This window comes from Coregonus lavaretus (assembly GCF_964263955.1).
Source record: "Coregonus lavaretus genome assembly, contig: HAP1_SCAFFOLD_2026, whole genome shotgun sequence".
Taxonomy (NCBI): domain Eukaryota; kingdom Metazoa; phylum Chordata; class Actinopteri; order Salmoniformes; family Salmonidae; genus Coregonus; species Coregonus lavaretus.
In genome coordinates this window covers 65001-90701 of record NW_028163734.1, presented here as the reverse complement: position 1 = coordinate 90701, position 25701 = coordinate 65001, and the positions used below count along the sequence as shown (strand labels likewise).

Below are 25701 nucleotides of genomic sequence, written 5' to 3'. Positions count from 1 at the left end.
TACGTTCTCACTATACAATATTACCCATGAAGCCTTAGGAGAACGATGGAATGCAACGGCTAGCAGTACCTACATTTTGTTTATAAAGAATGCAAAGTTTGCATAGACGGCTTTAGGAAAGTTCCCAACTGTCAAGACAAAATGATTTGAACCAAAACTAATCAAATGACTGTCGTCAGTGCTGCTGCTGTAAAGGGATGTTTTGTTGACAGTTATCATACAATCCTTATACTGAATTTCCCATTTATAATATAAATAAATAGATAATGCATCACATTTCCCATGATTTCACCTTATTTCTATTCCCCCCGCTCAACGTTAACAGCAACTGTAAATGTATGTTGTCATTCAGTAACTTGACATGTTAAACAATCAAATTACAGGTATTTAGACCTAATGAAAGAGAATGCTAGCGTGGAATTGTACGTAATATTATGTCAATTATTTGGTAAAAAGACAATCGTATCAGGCTGCATCAGTCCTAAGAAAAAATATACTATCAACAAATGACCCATCTTCCACCGTGGGAGACAGACTCCCATCTCTTCCACTACTCTGGTTCTGTCTTATATGGATGAGGACATCATCAGAGGACCATACATGATGAGAGCAGATTGAGATGCTCCATTATGCGGTTCCCACTTGATGACCAAGCTGCAAAGTCAGTCAAAATTGTCTACATTGGAAACATTTATGAAAATAAACATTCACTTTTTTGTCTTGATTTAAGGTTAGGGTTAGGTATAAGGTTAGCAGTGAGGTTAAGGTTAGGGCTAGGTTTAAAATCTGATTTTAAGAAGATACATTTTAGAACTTGGCGGGCCTTCTGATTTTGCAACTTGGCCAGACAGATAACTACTGAATTTTGACCTTTGATTGAATGACCTCTCAGACAGTTCCTTGTATCAGCATCATTGGTTTTATGGGCTAACAAGCCAACACTTGATAGTGCAATCTAAACCAAAATATATACTTTCAAATTAAATAGGCAAATTGTAAATAATTGTAGAATAGAAAGTAACTAAAAATAATTGTAAAACAATAATAATACACAACAGGAATGATAACAGTAAATATTAATAATGACAGTCTTACTAACACTGTAAAAGGTTACAGTTTTCAATGTTCTGCTTATGTACAGGTTGTTCTATTGGCTTTGTATCAGTGACTGTACAGTAGGCGTCATTAACAAGAGAATCCACCAGGGGGCACGATGACACAATGAAAAGAAAGGGAACTGCAAGGAAAGCAGGGAAAAAGAACACAAGAGAACTCAAAGGCTATGTTTACACAGGCAGCCCAATTCTGATATTGTTTTACTAATTGGTATTTTGACCAATCAGATCAGGTCTGAAAAAGATCTGCTGGTAAAGATCTGATTGGTCAAAAGATGGCTGTGTGTAAACGAAGCCTAAAGTAATCAATATTAGGCTGCATAAAATACAGAAGGAGACATATTTGTGTATAAATAGATGTGTTAATAAATACAGCTATATATAGTCACTGACACAAGTTCTTTCATTAGAAATGTTGACAAGTCCTTAAACAGTATTGTTGGTTCCAGGAGTTACCATGGGGATCCATGGGGCAGGTGAAGTGGGAGGGGCCTTCCCCACTCCCTCTGGCCACACCCCTTCCCATGGTCCTCTGCCCTGATCCAGTCTGTCACCACAGAGAGACATCCAGGAGGTCATCCAAAACATGGACAGAACTATCAAGCGTTTCCTAGGAAACTGTATTATGGTAAAGAAAACTGTACCAGAGAGACTACAGACAGGGCTGACTAACTTCCTAGTTCAATATACTGAAAGTGGAGCACGGCTATGCAAAGTATACTGAACAAAAATTTAAATGCAACATGTAAAGTGTTGGTCCCATTTTTCATGAGCTGGAATAAAAGATCTCAGACATTTTCCATATGCACAAAAAGCTTATTTCTCTCAAATTTGGTGCACAAATTTGTTTACATCCCTGTTAGTGAGCATTTCTCCTTTGCCAAGATAATCCATCCACCTGACAGGTGTGGCATATCAAGAAGCTGATTAAACAGCATGATCATTACACATCAAACCTTGTGCTGGGGACAATAAAAAGCCACTCTAAAATGTGCAGTTTTGTAACACAACACAATGCCACAGATGTCTCAAGTTTTGAGGGAGCGTGCAATTGGCATGCTGACTGCAGGAATGTGCACCAGAGCTGTTGCCAGAGAATTGAATGTTAATTTCTCTACCATAAGCCCAATGACGTTTTAGAGAATTTGGCAGTACGTCCAACTGGCCTCAAAACCGCAGACCACATGTATCCACGCCAGCCCAGGACCTCCACAGCCAGCTTCTTCAGCTGCGGGATGGTCTGAGACAAGCCACACGGACAGCTGATGAAACTGTGGGTTTGCACAACCGAATAATTCAGAAACCGTCTCAGGGAAGCTCATCTGCGTGCTCGTCGTCCTCATTAGGGTCTTGACCTGACCGCAGTTCGGCGTCGTAACAGGCTTCATTGGGCAAATGCACACCTTCGATGGCCACTGGCACGCTGGAGAAGTGTGCTCATCACGGATGAATCCCAGTTTAAACTTTACCGGGTAGATGGCAGACAGCGTGTATGGTGTTGTGTGGGCGAGCGGTTTGCTGATGTCAACGTTGCGAACAGAGTGCCCCATGGTGGTGGTGGGGTTATGGTATGGGCAGGCATAAGCTACGGACAATGAACACAATTGCATTTTATCGATGGCAATTTGAATGCACAGAGATCCTGAGGCCCATTGTCGTGCCATTCATCCGCCACCATCACCTCAAGTATCAGCATGATAATTCATGGCCCCATGTTGCAAGGATCTGTACACAATTCCTGGAAGCTGAAAATGTCCCAGTTCTTCCATCGTCTGCATACTCACCAGACATTGAGCATGTTCGGGATGCTCTGGATCGACGTGTACGAAAGCGTGTTCCAGTTCCCGCCAATATCCAGCAACTTTGCACAGCCATTGAAGAGGAGTGGTACAACATTCCACAGGCCACAATCAACAGCCTGATCAACTCTATGGGAAGGAGATGTGTCACGCTGCATGAGGCAAATGGTGGTCACACCAGCTTTTCTGATCCATGCCCATACCTTTTTTTAAGGTATCTGTGACCAACAGATGCATATCTGTATTCCCAGTCATGTGAAATCCATAGATTAGGGCCTCATTTATTTATTTCAATTAACTGATTTCCTTATATGAACTGTAACTCACAAAACCTTTGAAATTGTTGCATGTTGCATTTATATTTTTGTTCAGTGTATGTTTGTGTGTGTCTCTATGGATGTGTGTTCTCTGATGGAAGAGAGGTCTAGCTCTGCCTTTCCTGTATTTCAGCTAACAGATTGTTCCTCTCTCACTCCTTTTCTCTGTGACTCATCTCTCACTCCTCCCTGGAACATCCTGTTCTTTGAAGGACGGGTGTCAGTGGTCTGTTGCCATGAGCACGAGGTTCTCATGGCGACCCATCTCCTCCAGCACGGCAGCCAGGCGGCCAAGGTTCCCATCAGGGAAGTGTTGGGCCTCCCACAGGTCCAGAATCACCCCCGTAGGACTGGACTTAGTGGCAAAGTAGTTCAGATACCTGATATATATATATATATATATATATATATAGAGCGAGAGAGAGAGAGAGAGAGAGAGAGAGAGAGAGAGAGAGAGAGAGAGAGAGAGAGAGAGAGAGAGAGAAAGAAAGAGAGAGAAAGAAAGAGAAAGAACGAGAGAGAGAGGTTATATGAAGTTTGCATACTCTGCCTGTGCTTTATGGCTATCCAGTGTCATCGTTGAAATGAACAAAAACAAGTTTAAAAGCGGACAGTCAAACATTAAATGGTCAGAAGTGCTTTCATCCAGCTCTAAGCTCTCTGAAGGGGTGGAGTAAGGGGAAGGGGGTAAGATGGAGGGTAAAGTCATCCCTCCTGCTGCTGGTCTAACTCCTACTGCTGTCTGTGATAAGGGAGCCCCTGCTGAGAGATCAACACCCAGTTTATACACACACACACACACGTCACACACACACGTCACACACACACACACAACTGTCAGAGAGGAGGGGGAGAACAGGACGAGAAAAGAGAGAAGAAAAGAGATGCCCAAGCTTCAGTAACACTACACACACACACACACAGATCATACGGTCCTATCCGTAACTTCTGTTGACAATTTCGATACCTTTTGGAAACAAAACATGTTTTATAAGGAGGATGGGATCCACCCAAATCATTATAAGGCTGCGTTGAGACAATGACTTAGCAATGACCCAAGCCCAGCTCAGCTAATCCCTACCATTGTGATGCAGAGTTGTCAAAATGCTTCAGCAAATGTACATTACATCAGGGGCGTCGGTAGTCACAATATAAGTAACCTAATTTATGTCCCTCTTACTGCCACCGCTGATCCTACAGGTATTGTATGCAGTAATCATGTGCCTAAGAACCAGATTTATACTGTTAGCGCTGAGCCAGTGTGTCCCAGAGGAGGCAGCTCACTGTGCACTAACATAAAGAACATGAGTCTACTGCTGCTAAGCTTCCCAGTAAAGCAATAAAAACAAGTAAGCATCCCAGAAGTGCTCAAAATAGCCCACGTTAACATATGAAGCTTAAGAAACAAGGTTCATGAAATCAATAATTTGCTAGTAACAGATGACATTCATATTCTCTGAAACTCACTTAGATAATACCTTTGATGATACAGTGGTAGCAATACAAGGTTATAACATTTACAGAAAAGATAGAAATGCCGATGTTGGAGGTTGCCCATCTTAATCTTTTCATTTTATTGGCCAGTCTGAGATATGGCTTTTTCTTTGCAACCCTGCCTAGAAGGTCAGAGTCCCGGAGTCGCCTCTTCACTGTTGACGTTGAGACTGGTGTTTTGTGGGTACTATTTAATGAAGCTGCCAGTTGAGGACCTGTGAGGCGCCTGTTTCTAGACACTCTAATGTATTTGTCCTCTTGCTCAGTTGTGCACTGGGGCCTCCCACTCCTCTTTCTATTCTGGTTAGAGCCAGTTTGCGCTGTTCTGTGAAGGGAGTAGTACACAGTGTTGTACGAGATCTTCAGTTTCTTGGCAATTTCTCAACTAGTCTCAAGAAGGCCAGTTTTATTGCTTCTTTAATCAGCACAACAGTTTTCAGCTGTGCTAACATAATTGCAAAAGGGTTTTCTAATGATCAATTAGTCTTTTAAAATGATGAACTTGGATTAGCAAACACAACGTGCCATTGGAACACAGGACTGATGGTTGCTGATAATGGGCCTCTGTACGCCTATGTAGATATTCCATTAAAAATCTGCCGTTTCAAGCTACAATATCCATTTACAACATTAACAATGTCTACACTGTATTTCTGATCAATTTGATGTTATTTTAATGGACAAAAAAATTGCTTTTCTTTCGAAAACAAGGACATTTCGAAGTGATCCCAAACTTTTGAATGGTAGTGTATGTGATATCACGGGGTATGAAAAAATAAAAAATGTATTCACTAACTGTAAGTCGCTCTGGATAAGAGCGTCTGCTAAATGACTAAAATGTACATGTAAAATGATAATAGAGAGGTATACTTTCTGGGTGATTTAAATATTGACTGGCTTTCATCAGGCTGCCCACTCAAGAGAAAGCTTCAAACTGTAACCAGTGCCTGCAACCTGGTTCAGGTTATCAGTCAACCTACCAGGGTGGTTACAAACAGTACAGGAATTAAATCATCAACATGTATTGATCATATCTTTACTAATCCAGCAGAGATTTGTTTGAAAGCAGTCTCCAAATCCATTAGATGTAGTGATCACAATATAGTGGCCATATCTAGGAAAACCAAAGTTCCAAAGGCTGGGCCTAATATAATGTATAAGAGGTCATACAATAAGTTTTGTAGTGATTCCTATGTTGTTGATGTAAAGAATGTATTTTTACATTTACATTTTAGTCATTTAGCAGACGCTCTTATCCAGAGCGACTTACAGTTAGTGAATAAATTTTTTTTTAATACTGGCCCCCCGTGGGAATCGAACCCACAACCCTGGCATTGCAAATGCCATATCAACTGAGCTACATCCCTGCCGGCCATTCCCTCCCCTACCCTGGACGACGCTGGGCCAATTGTGCGCCGCCCATGAGTCTCCCGGTCACGGCCGGCTGCGACAGAGCCTGGATTCGAACCAGGATCTCTAGTGGCACAGTTAGCACTGCGATACAGTGCCTTAGACCACTGCGCCACTCAGGAGACTGTATGTTGGTCCGTGGTGTGTAATGAGGAGCAAACAGACACTGCACTTGACACATTTATGAAATTGCTTATTCCAGTTACTAATAAGCATGCACCCATTAAGAAAATGACTAAAAACGGTTAAATCCCCGTGGATTGATGAGGAATTGAAAAATTGTATGGTTGAGAGGGATGAGGCAAAAGGAATGGCAAATAAGTCTGGCTGCACAACCAATTGGCAAACGTATTGCAAATTGAGAAATCATGTGACTAAACTGAATACAAAAAAGAAGAAACAACACTATGAAACAAGGATAAATAACATAAAGAATGATAGTAAAAAGCTTTGGAGCACCTTAAATGAAATTTTGGGAAAAAAGGCAAACTCAGCTCCATCATTCATTGAATCAGATGGCTCATTCATCACAAAACCAACTGATATTGCCAACTACTTTAATCATTTTTTGATTGGCAAGATTAGCAAACGTAGGCATGACATGCCAGCAACAATTGCTGACACTACACATCCTAGTATATCTGACCAAATTATGAAAGACAATCATTTTCATTTTGAATTCCGTAAAGTGAGTGTGGAAGAGGTGAACAAATGATTGTTGTCTATTAACAATGACAAGCCACCGGGGTCTGACAACTTGGATGGAAAATTGCTGAGGATAATAGCGGATGATATTGCCACTCCTATTTGCCATATTTTCAATTTAAGCCTACTAGAATGTGCCCCCAGGCTTGGAGGGAAGCAAAAGTCATTCCGCTACCTAAGAATAGTAAAGCCCCTTTTACTGGCTCAAACAGCCAACCAATTAGCCTGTTACCAACCCTTAGTAAACTATTGGAAAAAATTGTGTTTGACCAGATACAATGCTATTTTACTGTAAACAAATTGACAACAGACTTTCAGCATGCTTATAGAAAAGGACATTCAACAAGCACAGCACTTACACAAATGACTGATGATTGGCTGAGAGAAATTGATAAAAAGATTGTGGGGGCTGTTTTGTTAGACTTCAGTGCGACTTTTGACATTATCGATCATAGTCTGCTGCTAGAAAAACGTACGTGTTATGGCTTTACAACCCCTGCTATAATGTGGATAAAGAGTTACTTGTCTAACAGAACACAGAGGGTGTCCTTTAATGGAAGCCTCTCAAACATAATCCAGGTACAATCAGGAATTCCCCAGGGCAGCTGTCTAGGCCCCTTGCTTTTTTCCATCTTTACTAACGACATGCCACTGGCTTTGAGTAATGCCAGTGTGTCTATGTATGCGGATGACTCAACACTATACACATCAGCTACTACAGCAACTGAAATAACTGCAACACTTAACAAAGAGTTGCAGTTAGTTTCGGAATGGGTGGCAAGGAATAAGTTAGTCCTGAATATTTCCAATACTAAAAGCATTGTATATGGGTCAAATCATTCACTAAATCCTAAACCTCAACTACATCTCGTAATGAATAATGTGGAAATTGAGCAAGTTGAGGTGACTAAACTGTTTGGAGTAACCCTGGATTGTAGACTGTCATGGTCAAAGCATATTGATACAACAGTAGCTAAGATGGGGAGAAGTATGTCCATAATTAAGCGCTGCTCTGACTTCTTAACAACACTATCATCAAGGCAGGTCCTACAGGACCTAGTTTTGTCGCACTTAGATTACTGTTCAGTAGTGTGGTCAGGTGCCACAAAGAGGGACTTGGGAATATTGCAGTTGGCTCAGAACAGGGCAACACGGCTGGCCCTTAAAAGTACACGGAGAGTTAAGATTGATGACATGCATGTCAGTCTCTCCTGGCTCAGAGTGGAAGAGAGATTGACTTCATCACTGCTTGTTTTTGTGAGAGGTGTCGACGAGCTGAATGTACCGAGCTGTCTGTTTGGAATACTGGCACATAGCCATGCATACCCCACAAATCATGCCACCAGAGGTCTCTTCACAGTCCCCAAGTCCAGAACGGACTATGGGAGGCACATAGTACTACATAGACCCATTCTACACTCTATTCCACATCAGGTAACTGATGCAAGCAGTAGAATCAGATTTAAAAAACAGGTAAAAATACACCTTTTGGAACAGCGGGGACTGTGAAGAGACACACACACAGGCACATACACATACACACATACATATAGACACTCACTCTACACACACGTACACATGGATGTTGTATTGTAAATATGTGATAGTGGAGTAGTGGCCTGAGGGAACACACTAAATGTATTGGGTAAAGTGTTATGAAATATAATGTAACTGCCTTAATGTTGCAGGACCCCAGGAAGAGTAATGGGGATTCTTAATAAATAAAAATACAAATACAAATCCCATCCTCACCTGTCCAGGTTGAGTTTGTGTGCTAGCATCCTCCAGTCGTTGCCTCGATTCTGTGGTGCGTCCAGGCTGCCACAGAGCTTCTGTCTGATGGAGAGGGGAATGCGGAAGGCATTGGGCCCCACCAGGGTTGTGATGTTACTGGCCGGATCCAGCAGAGACGTATCGATACTCTGGGTGTCCTGGAGGTGGAGAATGGAGATGGCGGAGAGAGACTATTTGAATTGACTGAAATTATTATTTGGGAGCTGATTGTTGGAGCTAGTGTTACAAGTTCTCATTCGAATTAGTGCATGTATTCATACAATTTTTCCAGACAGATAGAAAGGTCTCGACACGCTCAGAGAACAGGAGCTACGACTAGCCTCTAGTCAGATAGAAAGGTCTAGACACGCTCAGAGAACAGGAGCTACGACTAGCCTCTAGTCAGATAGAAAGGTCTAGACACGCTCAGAGAGAACAGGAGCTACGACTAGCCTCTAGTCAGATAGAAAGGTCTAGACACGCTCAGAGAGAACAGGAGCTACGACTAGCCTCTAGTCAGATAGAAAGGTCTAGACACGCTCAGAGAGAACAGGAGCTACGACTAGCCTCTAGTCAGATAGAAAGGTCTAGACACGCTCAGAGAACAGGAGCTACGACTAGCCTCTAGTCAGATAGAAAGGTCTAGACACGCTCAGAGAACAGGAGCTACGACTAGCCTCTAGTCAGATAGAAAGGTCTAGACACGCTCAGAGAACAGGAACTACGACTAGCCTCTAGTCAGATAGAAAGGTCTAGACACGCTCAGAGAACAGGAGCTACGACTAGCCTCTAGTCAGATAGAAAGGTCTAGACACGCTCAGAGAGAACAGGAGCTACGACTAGCCTCTAGTCAGATAGAAAGGTCTAGACACGCTCAGAGAACAGGAGCTACGACTAGCCTCTAGTCAGATAGAAAGGTCTAGACACACTCAGAGAACAGGAGCTACGACTAGCCTCTAGTCAGATAGAAAGGTCTAGACACGCTCAGAGAGAACTGGACCTACGACTAGCCTCTAGTCAGATAGAAAGGTCTAGACACGCTCAGAGAACAGGAGCTACGACTAGCCTCTAGTCAGATAGAAAGGTCTAGACACGCTCAGAGAACAGGAGCTACGACTAGCCTCTAGTCAGATAGAAAGGTCTAGACACGCTCAGAGAGAACAGGAGCTACGACTAGCCTCTAGTCAGATAGAAAGGTCTAGACACGCTCAGAGAGAACAGGAGCTACGACTAGCCTCTAGTCAGATAGAAAGGTCTAGACACGCTCAGAGAGAACAGGAGCTACGACTAGCCTCTAGTCAGATAGAAAGGTCTAGACACGCTCAGAGAACAGGAGCTACGACTAGCCTCTAGTCAGATAGAAAGGTCTAGACACGCTCAGAGAGAACAGGAGCTACGACTAGCCTCTAGTCAGATAGAAAGGTCTAGACACGCTCAGAGAACAGGAGCTACGACTAGCCTCTAGTCAGATAGAAAGGTCTAGACACGCTCAGAGAACAGGAGCTACGACTAGCCTCTAGTCAGATAGAAAGGTCTAGACACACTCAGAGAGAACAGGAGCTACGACTAGCCTCTAGTCAGATAGAAAGGTCTAGACACGCTCAGAGAGAACAGGAGCTACGACTAGCCTCTAGTCAGATAGAAAGGTCTAGACACGCTCAGAGAGAACAGGAGCTACGACTAGCCTCTAGTCAGATAGAAAGGTCTAGACACGCTCAGAGAACAGGAGCTACGACTAGCCTCTAGTCAGATAGAAAGGTCTAGACACGCTCAGAGAGAACAGGAGCTACGACTAGCCTCTAGTCAGATAGAAAGGTCTAGACACGCTCAGAGAGAACAGGAGCTACGACTAGCCTCTAGTCAGATAGAAAGGTCTAGACACGCTCAGAGAGAACAGGAGCTACGACTAGCCTCTAGTCAGATAGAAAGGTCTAGACACGCTCAGAGAACAGGAGCTACGACTAGCCTCTAGTCAGATAGAAAGGTCTAGACACGCTCAGAGAACAGGAGCTACGACTAGCCTCTAGTCAGATAGAAAGGTCTAGACACGCTCAGAGAGAACAGGAGCTACGACTAGCCTCTAGTCAGATAGAAAGGTCTAGACACGCTCAGAGAACAGGAGCTACGACTAGCCTCTAGTCAGATAGAAAGGTCTAGACACGCTCAGAGAACAGGAGCTACGACTAGCCTCTAGTCAGATAGAAAGGTCTAGACACGCTCAGAGAACAGGAGCTACGACTAGCCTCTAGTCAGATAGAAAGGTCTAGACACGCTCAGAGAGAACAGGAGCTACGACTAGCCTCTAGTCAGATAGAAAGGTCTAGACACGCTCAGAGAACAGGAGCTACGACTAGCCTCTAGTCAGATAGAAAGGTCTAGACACGCTCAGAGAGAACAGGAGCTACGACTAGCCTCTAGTCAGATAGAAAGGTCTAGACACGCTCAGAGAACAGGACCTACGACTAGCCTCTAGTCAGATAGAAAGGTCTAGACACGCTCAGAGAACAGGAGCTACGACTAGCCTCTAGTCAGATAGAAAGGTCTAGACACGCTCAGAGAGAACAGGAGCTACGACTAGCCTCTAGTCAGATAGAAAGGTCTAGACACGCTCAGAGAGAACAGGAGCTACGACTAGCCTCTAGTCAGATAGAAAGGTCTAGACACGCTCAGAGAACAGGAGCTACGACTAGCCTCTAGTCAGATAGAAAGGTCTAGACACGCTCAGAGAACAGGAGCTACGACTAGCCTCTAGTCAGATAGAAAGGTCTAGACACGCTCAGAGAGAACAGGAGCTACGACTAGCCTCTAGTCAGATAGAAAGGTCTAGACACGCTCAGAGAGAACAGGAGCTACGACTAGCCTCTAGTCAGATAGAAAGGTCTAGACACGCTCAGAGAACAGGAGCTACGACTAGCCTCTAGTCAGATAGAAAGGTCTAGACACGCTCAGAGAACAGGAGCTACGACTAGCCTCTAGTCAGATAGAAAGGTCTAGACACGCTCAGAGAACAGGAGCTACGACTAGCCTCTAGTCAGATAGAAAGGTCTAGACACGCTCAGAGAACAGGAGCTACGACTAGCCTCTAGTCAGATAGAAAGGTCTAGACACGCTCAGAGAACAGGAGCTACGACTAGCCTCTAGTCAGATAGAAAGGTCTAGACACGCTCAGAGAACAGAAGCTACGACTAGCCTCTAGTCAGATAGAAAGGTCTAGACACGCTCAGAGAACAGGAGCTACGACTAGCCTCTAGTCAGATAGAAAGGTCTAGACACGCTCAGAGAGAACAGGAGCTACGACTAGCCTCTAGTCAGATAGAAAGGTCTAGACACGCTCAGAGAACAGGAGCTACGACTAGCCTCTAGTCAGATAGAAAGGTCTAGACACACTCAGAGAACAGGAGCTACGACTAGCCTCTAGTCAGATAGAAAGGTCTAGACACACTCAGAGAACAGGAGCTACGACTAGCCTCTAGTCAGATAGAAAGGTCTAGACACGCTCAGAGAACAGGAGCTACGACTAGCCTCTAGTCAGATAGAAAGGTCTAGACACACTCAGAGAGAACAGGAGCTACGACTAGCCTCTAGTCAGATAGAAAGGTCTAGACACACTCAGAGAGAACAGGAGCTACGACTAGCCTCTAGTCAGATAGAAAGGTCTAGACACGCTCAGAGAACAGGAGCTACGACTAGCCTCTAGTCAGATAGAAAGGTCTAGACACGCTCAGAGAGAACAGGAGCTACGACTAGCCTCTAGTCAGATAGAAAGGTCTAGACACGCTCAGAGAGAACAGGAGCTACGACTAGCCTCTAGTCAGATAGAAAGGTCTAGACACGCTCAGAGAGAACAGGAGCTACGACTAGCCTCTAGTCAGATAGAAAGGTCTAGACACGCTCAGAGAACAGGAGCTACGACTAGCCTCTAGTCAGATAGAAAGGTCTAGACACGCTCAGAGAGAACAGGAGCTACGACTAGCCTCTAGTCAGATAGAAAGGTCTAGACACGCTCAGAGAGAACAGGAGCTACGACTAGCCTCTAGTCAGATAGAAAGGTCTAGACACGCTCAGAGAGAACAGGAGCTACGACTAGCCTCTAGTCAGATAGAAAGGTCTAGACACGCTCAGAGAACAGGAGCTACGACTAGCCTCTAGTCAGATAGAAAGGTCTAGACACGCTCAGAGAACAGGAGCTACGACTAGCCTCTAGTCAGATAGAAAGGTCTCGACACGCTCAGAGAGAACAGGAGCTACGACTAGCCTCTAGTCAGATAGAAAGGTCTCGACACGCTCAGAGAGAACAGGAGCTACGACTAGCCTCTAGTCAGATAGAAAGGTCTAGACACGCTCAGAGAACAGGAGCTACGACTAGCCTCTAGTCAGATAGAAAGGTCTAGACACGCTCAGAGAACAGGAGCTACGACTAGCCTCTAGTCAGATAGAAAGGTCTAGACACGCTCAGAGAACAGGAGCTACGACTAGCCTCTAGTCAGATAGAAAGGTCTAGACACGCTCAGAGAACAGGAGCTACGACTAGCCTCTAGTCAGATAGAAAGGTCTAGACACGCTCAGAGAACAGGACCTACGACTAGCCTCTAGTCAGATAGAAAGGTCTAGACACACTCAGAGAACAGGAGCTACGACTAGCCTCTAGTCAGATAGAAAGGTCTAGACACGCTCAGAGAACAGGAGCTACGACTAGCCTCTAGTCAGATAGAAAGGTCTAGACACGCTCAGAGAACAGGAGCTACGACTAGCCTCTAGTCAGATAGAAAGGTCTAGACACGCTCAGAGAGAACAGGACCTACGACTAGCCTCTAGTCAGATAGAAAGGTCTAGACACGCTCAGAGAGAACAGGAGCTACGACTAGCCTCTAGTCAGATAGAAAGGTCTAGACACGCTCAGAGAGAACAGGAGCTACGACTAGCCTCTAGTCAGATAGAAAGGTCTCGACACGCTCAGAGAACAGGAGCTACGACTAGCCTCTAGTCAGATAGAAAGGTCTAGACACGCTCAGAGAACAGGAGCTACGACTAGCCTCTAGTCAGATAGAAAGGTCTAGACACGCTCAGAGAACAGGAGCTACGACTAGCCTCTAGTCAGATAGAAAGGTCTAGACACGCTCAGAGAGAACAGGAGCTACGACTAGCCTCTAGTCAGATAGAAAGGTCTAGACACGCTCAGAGAGAACAGGAGCTACGACTAGCCTCTAGTCAGATAGAAAGGTCTAGACACGCTCAGAGAACAGGAGCTACGACTAGCCTCTAGTCAGATAGAAAGGTCTAGACACGCTCAGAGAGAACAGGAGCTACGACTAGCCTCTAGTCAGATAGAAAGGTCTAGACACGCTCAGAGAACAGGACCTACGACTAGCCTCTAGTCAGATAGAAAGGTCTAGACACGCTCAGAGAGAACAGGAGCTACGACTAGCCTCTAGTCAGATAGAAAGGTCTCGACACGCTCAGAGAACAGGAGCTACGACTAGCCTCTAGTCAGATAGAAAGGTCTAGACACACTCAGAGAACAGGAGCTACGACTAGCCTCTAGTCAGATAGAAAGGTCTAGACACGCTCAGAGAGAACAGGACCTACGACTAGCCTCTAGTCAGATAGAAAGGTCTAGACACGCTCAGAGAGAACAGGACCTACGACTAGCCTCTAGTCAGATAGAAAGGTCTAGACACGCTCAGAGAACAGGAGCTACGACTAGCCTCTAGTCAGATAGAAAGGTCTAGACACACTCAGAGAACAGGAGCTACGACTAGCCTCTAGTCAGATAGAAAGGTCTCGACACGCTCAGAGAGAACAGGAGCTACGACTAGCCTCTAGTCAGATAGAAAGGTCTAGACACGCTCAGAGAACAGGAGCTACGACTAGCCTCTAGTCAGATAGAAAGGTCTCGACACGCTCAGAGAACAGGAGCTACGACTAGCCTCTAGTCAGATAGAAAGGTCTCGACACGCTCAGAGAACAGGAGCTACGACTAGCCTCTAGTCAGATAGAAAGGTCTAGACACGCTCAGAGAGAACAGGAGCTACGACTAGCCTCTAGTCAGATAGAAAGGTCTAGACACGCTCAGAGAGAACAGGAGCTACGACTAGCCTCTAGTCAGATAGAAAGGTCTAGACACGCTCAGAGAGAACAGGAGCTACGACTAGCCTCTAGTCAGATAGAAAGGTCTAGACACACTCAGAGAGAACAGGAGCTACGACTAGCCTCTAGTCAGATAGAAAGGTCTAGACACACTCAGAGAGAACAGGAGCTACGACTAGCCTCTAGTCAGATAGAAAGGTCTAGACACGCTCAGAGAACAGGAGCTACGACTAGCCTCTAGTCAGATAGAAAGGTCTAGACACGCTCAGAGAACAGGAGCTACGACTAGCCTCTAGTCAGATAGAAAGGTCTAGACACGCTCAGAGAGAACAGGAGCTACGACTAGCCTCTAGTCAGATAGAAAGGTCTAGACACGCTCAGAGAGAACAGGACCTACGACTAGCCTCTAGTCAGATAGAAAGGTCTAGACACGCTCAGAGAACAGGAGCTACGACTAGCCTCTAGTCAGATAGAAAGGTCTAGACACGCTCAGAGAACAGGAGCTACGACTAGCCTCTAGTCAGATAGAAAGGTCTAGACACACTCAGAGAACAGGAGCTACGACTAGCCTCTAGTCAGATAGAAAGGTCTAGACACGCTCAGAGAACAGGAGCTACGACTAGCCTCTAGTCAGATAGAAAGGTCTAGACACGCTCAGAGAACAGGAGCTACGACTAGCCTCTAGTCAGATAGAAAGGTCTAGACACGCTCAGAGAACAGGAGCTACGACTAGCCTCTAGTCAGATAGAAAGGTCTAGACACGCTCAGAGAGAACAGGAGCTACGACTAGCCTCTAGTCAGATAGAAAGGTCTAGACACACTCAGAGAACAGGAGCTACGACTAGCCTCTAGTCAGATAGAAAGGTCTAGACACGCTCAGAGAGAACAGGAGCTACGACTAGCCTCTAGTCAGATAGAAAGGTCTAGACACGCTCAGAGAACAGGAGCTACGACTAGCCTCTAGTCAGATAGAAAGGTCTAGACACGCTCAGAGAGAACAGGAGCTACGACTAGCCTCTAGTCAGATAGAAAGGTCTAGACACGCTCAGAGAACAGGAGCTACGACTAGCCTCTAGTCAGATAGAAAGGTCTAGACACGCTCAGAGAACAGGAGCTACGACTAGCCTCTAGTCAGATAGAAAGGTCTAGACACGCTCAGAGAGAACAGGAGCTACGACTAGCCTCTAGTCAGATAGAAAGGTCTAGACACACTCAGAGAGAACAGGAGCTACGACTAGCCTCTAGTCAGATAGAAAGGTCTAGACACGCTCAGAGAACAGGAGCTACGACTAGCCTCTAGTCAGATAGAAAGGTCTAGACACGCTCAGAGAACAGGAGCTACGACTAGCCTCTAGTCAGATAGAAAGGTCTCGACACACTCAGAGAACAGGAGCTACGACTAGCCTCTAGTCAGATAGAAAGGTCTAGACACGCTCAGAGAGAACAGGAGCTACGACTAGCCTCTAGTCAGATAGAAAGGTCTAGACACACTCAGAGAGAACAGGAGCTACGACTAGCCTCTAGTCAGATAGAAAGGTCTAGACACGCTCAGAGAACAGGAGCTACGACTAGCCTCTAGTCAGATAGAAAGGTCTAGACACGCTCAGAGAACAGGAGCTACGACTAGCCTCTAGTCAGATAGAAAGGTCTAGACACGCTCAGAGAGAACAGGAGCTACGACTAGCCTCTAGTCAGATAGAAAGGTCTAGACACGCTCAGAGAGAACAGGAGCTACGACTAGCCTCTAGTCAGATAGAAAGGTCTAGACACGCTCAGAGAACAGGAGCTACGACTAGCCTCTAGTCAGATAGAAAGGTCTAGACACACTCAGAGAACAGGAGCTACGACTAGCCTCTAGTCAGATAGAAAGGTCTAGACACACTCAGAGAACAGGAGCTACGACTAGCCTCTAGTCAGATAGAAAGGTCTAGACACGCTCAGAGAACAGAAGCTACGACTAGCCTCTAGTCAGATAGAAAGGTCTAGACACACTCAGAGAGAACAGGAGCTACGACTAGCCTCTAGTCAGATAGAAAGGTCTAGACACGCTCAGAGAGAACAGGAGCTACGACTAGCCTCTAGTCAGATAGAAAGGTCTAGACACGCTCAGAGAGAACAGGAGCTACGACTAGCCTCTAGTCAGATAGAAAGGTCTAGACACGCTCAGAGAGAACAGGAGCTACGACTAGCCTCTAGTCAGATAGAAAGGTCTAGACACGCTCAGAGAACAGGAGCTACGACTAGCCTCTAGTCAGATAGAAAGGTCTAGACACACTCAGAGAGAACAGGAGCTACGACTAGCCTCTAGTCAGATAGAAAGGTCTAGACACGCTCAGAGAGAACAGGAGCTACGACTAGCCTCTAGTCAGATAGAAAGGTCTAGACACGCTCAGAGAACAGGAGCTACGACTAGCCTCTAGTCAGATAGAAAGGTCTAGACACACTCAGAGAACAGGAGCTACGACTAGCCTCTAGTCAGATAGAAAGGTCTAGACACACTCAGAGAGAACAGGAGCTACGACTAGCCTCTAGTCAGATAGAAAGGTCTAGACACACTCAGAGAACAGGAGCTACGACTAGCCTCTAGTCAGATAGAAAGGTCTAGACACGCTCAGAGAACAGGACCTACGACTAGCCTCTAGTCAGATAGAAAGGTCTAGACACGCTCAGAGAACAGGAGCTACGACTAGCCTCTAGTCAGATAGAAAGGTCTCGACACGCTCAGAGAACAGGAGCTACGACTAGCCTCTAGTCAGATAGAAAGGTCTAGACACGCTCAGAGAACAGGAGCTACGACTAGCCTCTAGTCAGATAGAAAGGTCTAGACACGCTCAGAGAACAGGAGCTACGACTAGCCTCTAGTCAGATAGAAAGGTCTAGACACGCTCAGAGAACAGGAGCTACGACTAGCCTCTAGTCAGATAGAAAGGTCTAGACACACTCAGAGAACAGGAGCTACGACTAGCCTCTAGTCAGATAGAAAGGTCTAGACACACTCAGAGAACAGGAGCTACGACTAGCCTCTAGTCAGATAGAAAGGTAAGACCAGGGTTAGAGCAAAGCACTCTATCCACTCTTCCCTGTACAATCTCTGTTCCAATTATCTCTTACTCAACCATTCTCTTTGTGAGGGGGTTGTCAGCGTGAGATTGGAGTGATTACTCCCTTAGAGCTGTGCTCTATGTGAAGCTATGAAAAATAAAAAAGTAATAACAGACAAGCTCTCACAGAGAGGGCAGCGAGTGCAGCGGGCTCAAGGCTCACTGTCTGAGTAAAGTAGTTCACTGACAGAAGGCTAAACTCTCACTCAACCCCTGACAACCAGGATGGACAAAGACATGGAAAAAGATAGGAATATATGATATAACACCAGCCTCAACTCAAGTTAGCAGTAAGTCAGTTAGACTAAATCAAGTTAGTCTGATTTGTCTGTGCATGTACGCATGATTCAGCATATACAGTGCCTTCAGAAAGTTTTCACACCCCTTGACATTTTCCACATTTCGTTGTGTTACAGCCTGAATTTGAAATTAATTCAATTTAGATTTTGTGTCACCGGCCTACACACAATACCCCATAATGTCAAAGTGGAATTAGGCTTTTAGAATGTTTACAAATTAATTACAAATTGAGTCAGTAAGTATTCAACCCCTTTGTTATGGCAAGCCTAAATAAGTTCAGGAGTCAAAATGTGCTTAACAAATCACATAATAAGTTGCATGGACTCACTTTGTGTGCAATAATAGTGTTTAACATGATTTTTGAATGACAACCTCATCTCTGTACCCCACACATACAATTATCTGTAAGGTCCTTCAGTCGAGCAGTGAATTTCAAACACAGATTCTACCACAAAGACCAAGAAGGTTTTCCAATGCCTCGCGAAGAAGGGCATATATTGGTAGATGGTTAAAAATATAATATCCCATTGAGCGTTGTAAAGTTATTCATTACACTTTGGATGGTGTATCAATACACCCAGTAACTACAAAGATACAGGTGTCCTTCCTAACTCAGTTGCCGTAGAGGAAGGAAACCGCTCAGGGATTTCACCATGAGGCCAATGGTGACTTTAAAACAGTTACAGAGTGTAATGGCTGTGATAGGAGAAAACTCCACAATACTAACCTAAATGACATAGTGAAAAGAAGGAAGCCTGTACAGAATAAAAATATTCCAAAATATGTATCCTGTTTGCAATAAGGCACTAAAGTAATTCTGCAAAGAATGTGGCATAGAAATGAACTTTATGTCCTGAATACAAAGCGTAATGTTTGGGGCAAATCCAACACAACATCACTGAGTACCACTCTTCATATTTTTAAACATGGTGGTGGCTGCATCATGTTATGGGTATGCTTGTCAACAGCAAGGACTAGGGTGTTTTTTTAGGATAAAAAGAAACGGAATAGAGCTAAGCACAGGCAAAATCCTAGAAGAAAACCTGGTTCAGTCTGCTTTCCAACAGACACTGGGAGACAATTTCACCTTTCAGCATTAACCTTAAACACAAAGCCAAATATACACTGGAGTTGCTTACCATGACGACATTGAATGTTCCCGAGTGACCTAGTTACAGTTTTGACTTAAATCGGCTTGAAAATCTATGGCAAGACTTGAAAATGGCTGTCTAGCAATGATCAACAACCAACTTGACAGAGCTTGAAGAATTGTTTGAAGAATAATGTGCAAATATTGTACAATCCAGGTGTACAAAGCTCTTAGAGACTTACCCAGAAAGACTCACAGCTGTAATCACTGCCAAAGGTGAGTCTAACATGTTTTGACTCAGGGGGTTGAATACTTATCTAATCAAGATATATTTGTGTTTTATTTGTCATATTGTTTTTACAAATGTTAGAATTTTTCTTCCACTTTAACATTACAGAGTATTTTGTGTAGATCGCTGACAAAAAATGCCAATTAAATCAATTTGAATCGCACTTTGTAACCCAGGTCTGATATGTTCATTAGTACACTATATATATGTACTGTATCTGGATACAATACTATTTCCCTACCTCTGAGAGGGTGGTGTCGAGCTGGAAGATCTGTCCCTCCCCCTCCACCTGTCGAACACACAGCTTACAGGCCAGGTCCACGGTGCTGGGACAGAACCTCTCCAGGGTGAAGGTACAGTGGAGATTCCTCTGGGACCCAGACCACACCTGCTGGAACGACAACTCCTGGGGAGAGGGGGGTTATACTGGCACCAAGGGTGTTTGTGTGTGTCTTTACATTACGTGTGTGTGTGTGTGTGTGTACCTGGTACTTGGCTAGTAGCTTGCTCTTCCACAGTGTGTGTGGGACATCGTGGATGGACAGTCGCAGGTTGTGGGTGCTGTCCTTGAAGTTGAGGGTCTTTGGTTCGTCCAGGAGTTTCCCTCCCATCTGTTTCTCCATCTGCAGGACCTCCTACAGACACACAGAGACAGACACACCGAGACAGACACACAGAGACAGACACACAGAGACAGACACACAGAGACAGACACACAGAGACAGACACACAGAGACAGACACACCGAGACAGACACACCGAGACAGACACACAGAGACAGACACACAGAGACAGACACACAGAGACAGACACACCGAGACAGACACACCGAGACAGACACACAGAGACAGACACACAGAGACAGACACACAGAGACAGAGACACAGAGACAGACACACCGAGACAGACACACAGAGACAGACACACAGAGACAGACACACAGAGACAGACACACAGAGACAGACACACAGAGACAGACACACAGAGACAGACATACAGAGACAGACACACAGCGACAGAGACACAAGTTGAGATATGACTCTGGAATCAATCACCATCTACTCATTTATCAGAATTCTGTGTTGGAACTTCCTATAAGAAGTGTTTGCTTTCCAAATCAGGCTTTCAACATAATTTCAGCAGGCATTATGTACCAACCATGTAATAACCCATCTATAAACATACACAAAATGTGACATTCACATCTACATTCAACGTGATCATTCTTAATCTCATTACTCATTCCCAAACGTAATAACTGGGTCCTATTCTCCTCCTAAACGTAATAATGAGACCTTATCTTTCTTCACTGAAGGTGGATGGAGGTGATGGGGGGGGAGGAAAGTGGTGGAGGATGGGGTAGAATAAATACTAAATATGGTTAATATTTGCGAGGGCACGGCATCATTTCTCTAGGAGCAGCTTGGCCGTGGAGATTATATTCAAATGCATGCGCTCATCTTCCCTTGTTACTGCACACAAACACAGCCCCCACTGCTTGCCTGCCTGCCTGCCTCCTTCCCACACTGCATCTGCTGGCTACTTGTACACACCCACACTTACTTTGAGTGAGTCCTGTGTGTCGTCAAGGCAGTAGACTCTAATGTGGTACTCCAGGGCAGGGCAGGTGACGGGGCCGAAGATGGCCAGTTTGAGTCTCTTGGTGGTGGCCGCGCTGCAGGACTGGCCCACCAGGCAGTAGGTCCCTAGGGTCTCTGTCAGGATGTGACATGCCTCCTCATCCATCTGGATGTAACAGGGAGTGGTGAAGTTCTCCTCTCCTACCACCACCACCTCCTAGAGAGAGAGCGAGAATGAGAGTGTGTGTGTGTGTGTGTGTGTGTGTGTGTGTGTGTGTGTGTGTGTGTGTGTGTGTGTGTGTGTGTGTATGTGTGTGTGTGTGTGTGTGTGTGTGTGCTTGTGTGTTTGTATCCGTATGCAAGTGCCTGCCTACATACGTGTGTAAACATATAATGTCTGTAACAATAGACCAACATGTATAAGGTAATAGCATAATGTCCCTCTCCTAGTTGACCACGGTGTCAGCGCTCGAGGGATCATTTCAGAGCATATTCCTGTTACATTACTGGTGTCTGGGTCTAAGAGGCTCCTGCTGGGATCTTTATCCTGACGCACCTATGAGCAGCACACCGCCTGGCATCCATTCAGCCCATTGTGAGAGACAGATAGACAGAAGAGGAATGACAGTATTTCATAGTGTGTGTGTGCGTGTGTGACGGTATTTTCTATGGAGCCAGGCCGTTTAACAGCAGTATTATAGCTGGTCATTAAGCTCTTTAACTGGTCGTGGGGTTCATTATGAGTGTTCCACACTGGGGGGATAATTACAATATAGAGTGGAAAACTGGGACACACGCACACAAACACACATAAACACACACACACACACAGCCACTTACAGTGTTTACAGTTTATACTGTTGTTTATTCTCCACACAGCCCATCCTAATAGACCTACTACTGTACACATCATTTTATTTCTAAATGATATACTGTCTATACACATCATGTATTTCTATTCTAGATTGTGACACATTCTCACTCTAATATATCTACTCTGGGTTGTTAATTTGACCTGTTCTGTCGTTTCTTGATTTCTTGTTTGGATTGTTTTATTATTTGTGGATTTGTATTGTATTTGATAGACATTCTACTTCACTGTTGGAGCTAGTAGCATAAGCATTTAGCTGCACCTGCTATAACACCTGCAAACCTGTGTACGCGACCAATAAATGTTGATTTGATTTTGATTTGACACACACGAGCATGTGTGCGTAAACACACACACACACACACACACACACACACACACACACACACACTTACAGGCACAGGAAAGTGATTTATTTACTCAATTCCTCACTCAATTCATCACAGCCAACGTTCTGCCCTTCAGACACACACAAAGGCTTTTCCACCATATTCCATCATCAATCATGGCGTGGTGACAGAGACTTGTGCATAAAGACTCAGTGAGGAGAGACTTACTGAGGCAGAGAGACCACCTGTTACTCATAACACTCTGCTATCTTTATCTACACACACACACACACACACACACACACACACACACACACAAACACACACATACACTTGCACGCACACATGCGCCCATGCACGCGCATGCACCCACCTATCCACCCACCCACAAGACACCTGCTGTGCTTTCACACACACACACACACGCACACACACACACACACACACACACACACACACACACACACACACACACACACACACACACACACACACACACACACACACACACACACACACACACACACACACACACACACACACACACACACACCCTTTCCTCTAACAGCTCCCTGTGCTGGACATATCTAATGAGATATGTTATTCACACTGGATGATGGTAATATCATTCACTACATGGCTCGTCCAACATCTCATTCCAAAATCAGGGGCATTAATATGGAGTTGGTCCCCCCTTTGCTGCTATAACAACATCCACTCTTCTGGGAAGGCTTTCCGCTAGATGTTGGAACATTACTGCGCGGACTTGCTTCGATTCAACCACAAGAGCATTAGTGAGGTTGGGCACTGATGTTGGGCGATTAGGCCTGGCTCGCAGTCGGCATTCCAATGTGTTTGATGGGGTTGAGGTCAGGGCTCTGTGCAGGCCAGTCATGTTCTTCCACACCGATCTCGACAAACCATTTCTGTATGGACCTCGCTTTGTGCATGGGGGCATTGTCATGCTGAAACAGGAAATGGCCTTTCCCAAACTGTTGCCACAAAGTTGGAAACAGAATCGCTTAGAATGTCATTGTATGCTGTAGAATTAAGATTTCCCTTCACTGGAACTAAGGGGCCTAGCCCGAACCATGAAAAACAGTCCCAGACCATGATTTCTCCTCCACCAAACTTTACAGATGGCACTATGCATTGGGGCAGGTAGAGATCTCCTGGCATCCGCCAAACCCAGATTTGTCCGTCAGACTGCCAGATGATGAAGCATTTGAGAACGCGTTTACACTGCTCCAGAGTCCAATGGAGGCGAGCTTTACACCACTCCAGCCGACGCTTGGCATTGCGCATGGTGATCTTAGGCTTGTGTGTGGCTGCTCGGCCATGGAAACCCATTTCACGAACAGTTCTTATGCTGACGTTGCTTACAGATGCAGTTTGGAACTCGGTAGTCAGTGTTGCAACCGAGGACAGACCATTTTTACACGTTACGCGCTTCAGTACTCGGCGGTCCCGTTTTGTGAGCTTGGCTTGTGTGGCCTACTACTTTGCGGCTGAGCCGTTGTTGCTCCTAGACATTCCCACTTCACAATAACAGCACTTACAGTTGACCAGGGCAGCTCTAGCAGGGCAGAAATTTGACAAACTGACTTCTTGGAAAGGTGGCATCCAATTACAGTGCTACGTTGAAAGTCACTGAGTTCTTCAGTAAGGCCATTCTACTACCAATGTTTGTCTATGGAGATTGCATGGCTGTGTGCTCGGTTTTATACATTAATTTGAAGGGGTGTCCACATACTTTGGTATATATAGTTTATTTACCCAGATGCTGAATCTCTCTCACTATGACTGCCTGACTGTCTGACTGCCTCCCTCTCTATTGGGAGAATTAGAAGGGATAGCTACCGTTTTCTGTCATAGCAAACGCAATATATCACCAGTCCTATGTGTGTGGTTGGCCTCAGCTCAGTGAGAAAATAAGCTCATATAAAGCAACTAGCCGTCACCTCATGATATTACCATCCACATAGCTGACAGGCTGAGATATAGTCAATACTTATTTCTCTGTTTAAATGCTTTCACTCCGCAATCTTGTTTTATTGGCTGCCCAGAGCCAATCCTTCAAAGTCACATTCTGTATGTAGCCCACAATAAGACTGTATATTACAGATTTATTTTATATTCTTCTTGCAACTCTGAAGGTTTCTAAGTATCTGTCAACAGAGCTGACAAAGAGAGTCCAAGGCAAATCTAATAAAGCTTCTCTCAGGACAGGCAGTTCTTCTGTTTTTGATGCAGTAGAACGAACGGCTGAAAAAAGACTCAAACCAGTCTCTCATTACCACATCAAACCCACATTTCTCTCAGAGTCGCTCACAGTCTCTCTCTCCCACACTGACTGCAGAGGGGTCAGGTGGTCAAAATATACAAGGATCTAGTTTCTCTTTCCAACACACAACCCTAAACCCTAAAACCCACTGTTTTCAAAAGTCTAAATCTAGAATTCTAGGAATCTAAGAAATAATACAGGAATCTAGTTTATCCTATCAATAGTTTTCTATACAACCTTCAATTGAAATGAACCCAACTGCTTTCTATAGACATGTATGAAGGGAGGTAGGAATCTAGGAAATAATACAGGAAGCTAGGAAACTAGTGTTCTCCTTCCAACACCCTTCTACACATCACTGAACTAGTCTTCACCCCACTGCTTTCTGTAGGACTATATCTTAGTGAAACTCTGACAGAAACCCACAGACCTTGAGTAGTAGAGTAGGGCTGTATCAGCTCTGATGGGATGAGAGGCCAGAGGCTGTTGCTAAGCAGCTGAAGGATTATAGAGCCAGGCCAGGGCTGTGTATGAGGGGATGGGAGTATCAGTGTGTGAGTTGACAGGCCAGTGATGACCAGGCCAGAGGCTCTGCTCTGACAGCTAGCTGGAATGGAATCATTTCAGTGTTTTACACCAACACTCAAATACATCCCTTCACATGTCAATACTACAGAGCCCCAGTGACTAGTCTATCTGACAGCAAAATGAACAACCAGATGATTTCCGGACAAATTATAAATAATAATTGATAGGTTATTTATTTAGCTTAATAACTACTGACAATTGTATTATATTTCACACATTAGAGTAGAATTCAGCACCCCAAGCTGAGGAGAAAGAAGGCACCTTTCATCTGCAGCACGACTCAACTGCAAGGGAAAGAGTGAGTGTGTAGGAGTGTTGTGGGTAGAGTGTATTATTAAACTGAGAAAGTGTGAGTTTGTGTGTGTTTCAGAGATATTATATGTATGTGATGGTGGAGGTGGAGGTGGTGGGGGTGGTGGTGCTGGTGGTGTTGGTGGTGTTGGTCTTGGTGTTGGTGGTGTTGGTGGTGTTGGTCTTGGTGTTGGTGGTGTTGGTTGTGTTGGTGTTAGTGTTGTGGTGTTGGTTGTGTTGGTGTTAGTGTTGTGGTGTTGGTTGTGTTGGTGTTAGTG

General features: G+C 44.9%; 1 protein-coding gene across 1 annotated transcript in view; it reads right to left on the bottom strand.

The window, feature by feature from the left end:
- Window positions 1–3451: 3451 nt before the first annotated feature.
- The window catches only part of LOC311117826 (netrin receptor UNC5C-like), a gene marked incomplete at both ends in the record, with an annotated part of 79944 nt that continues 57694 nt past the window's right edge, over window positions 3452–25701 (bottom strand). Inside the window, 5 exons of the mRNA XM_084192734.1 lie at window positions 3452–3611; window positions 8593–8771; window positions 19722–19886; window positions 19966–20115; window positions 21044–21277. Coding sequence (XP_084048860.1) covers window positions 3452–3611; window positions 8593–8771; window positions 19722–19886; window positions 19966–20115; window positions 21044–21277 — 888 coding nt within the window. The remainder of the gene's footprint in view (window positions 3612–8592; window positions 8772–19721; window positions 19887–19965; window positions 20116–21043; window positions 21278–25701) is intronic.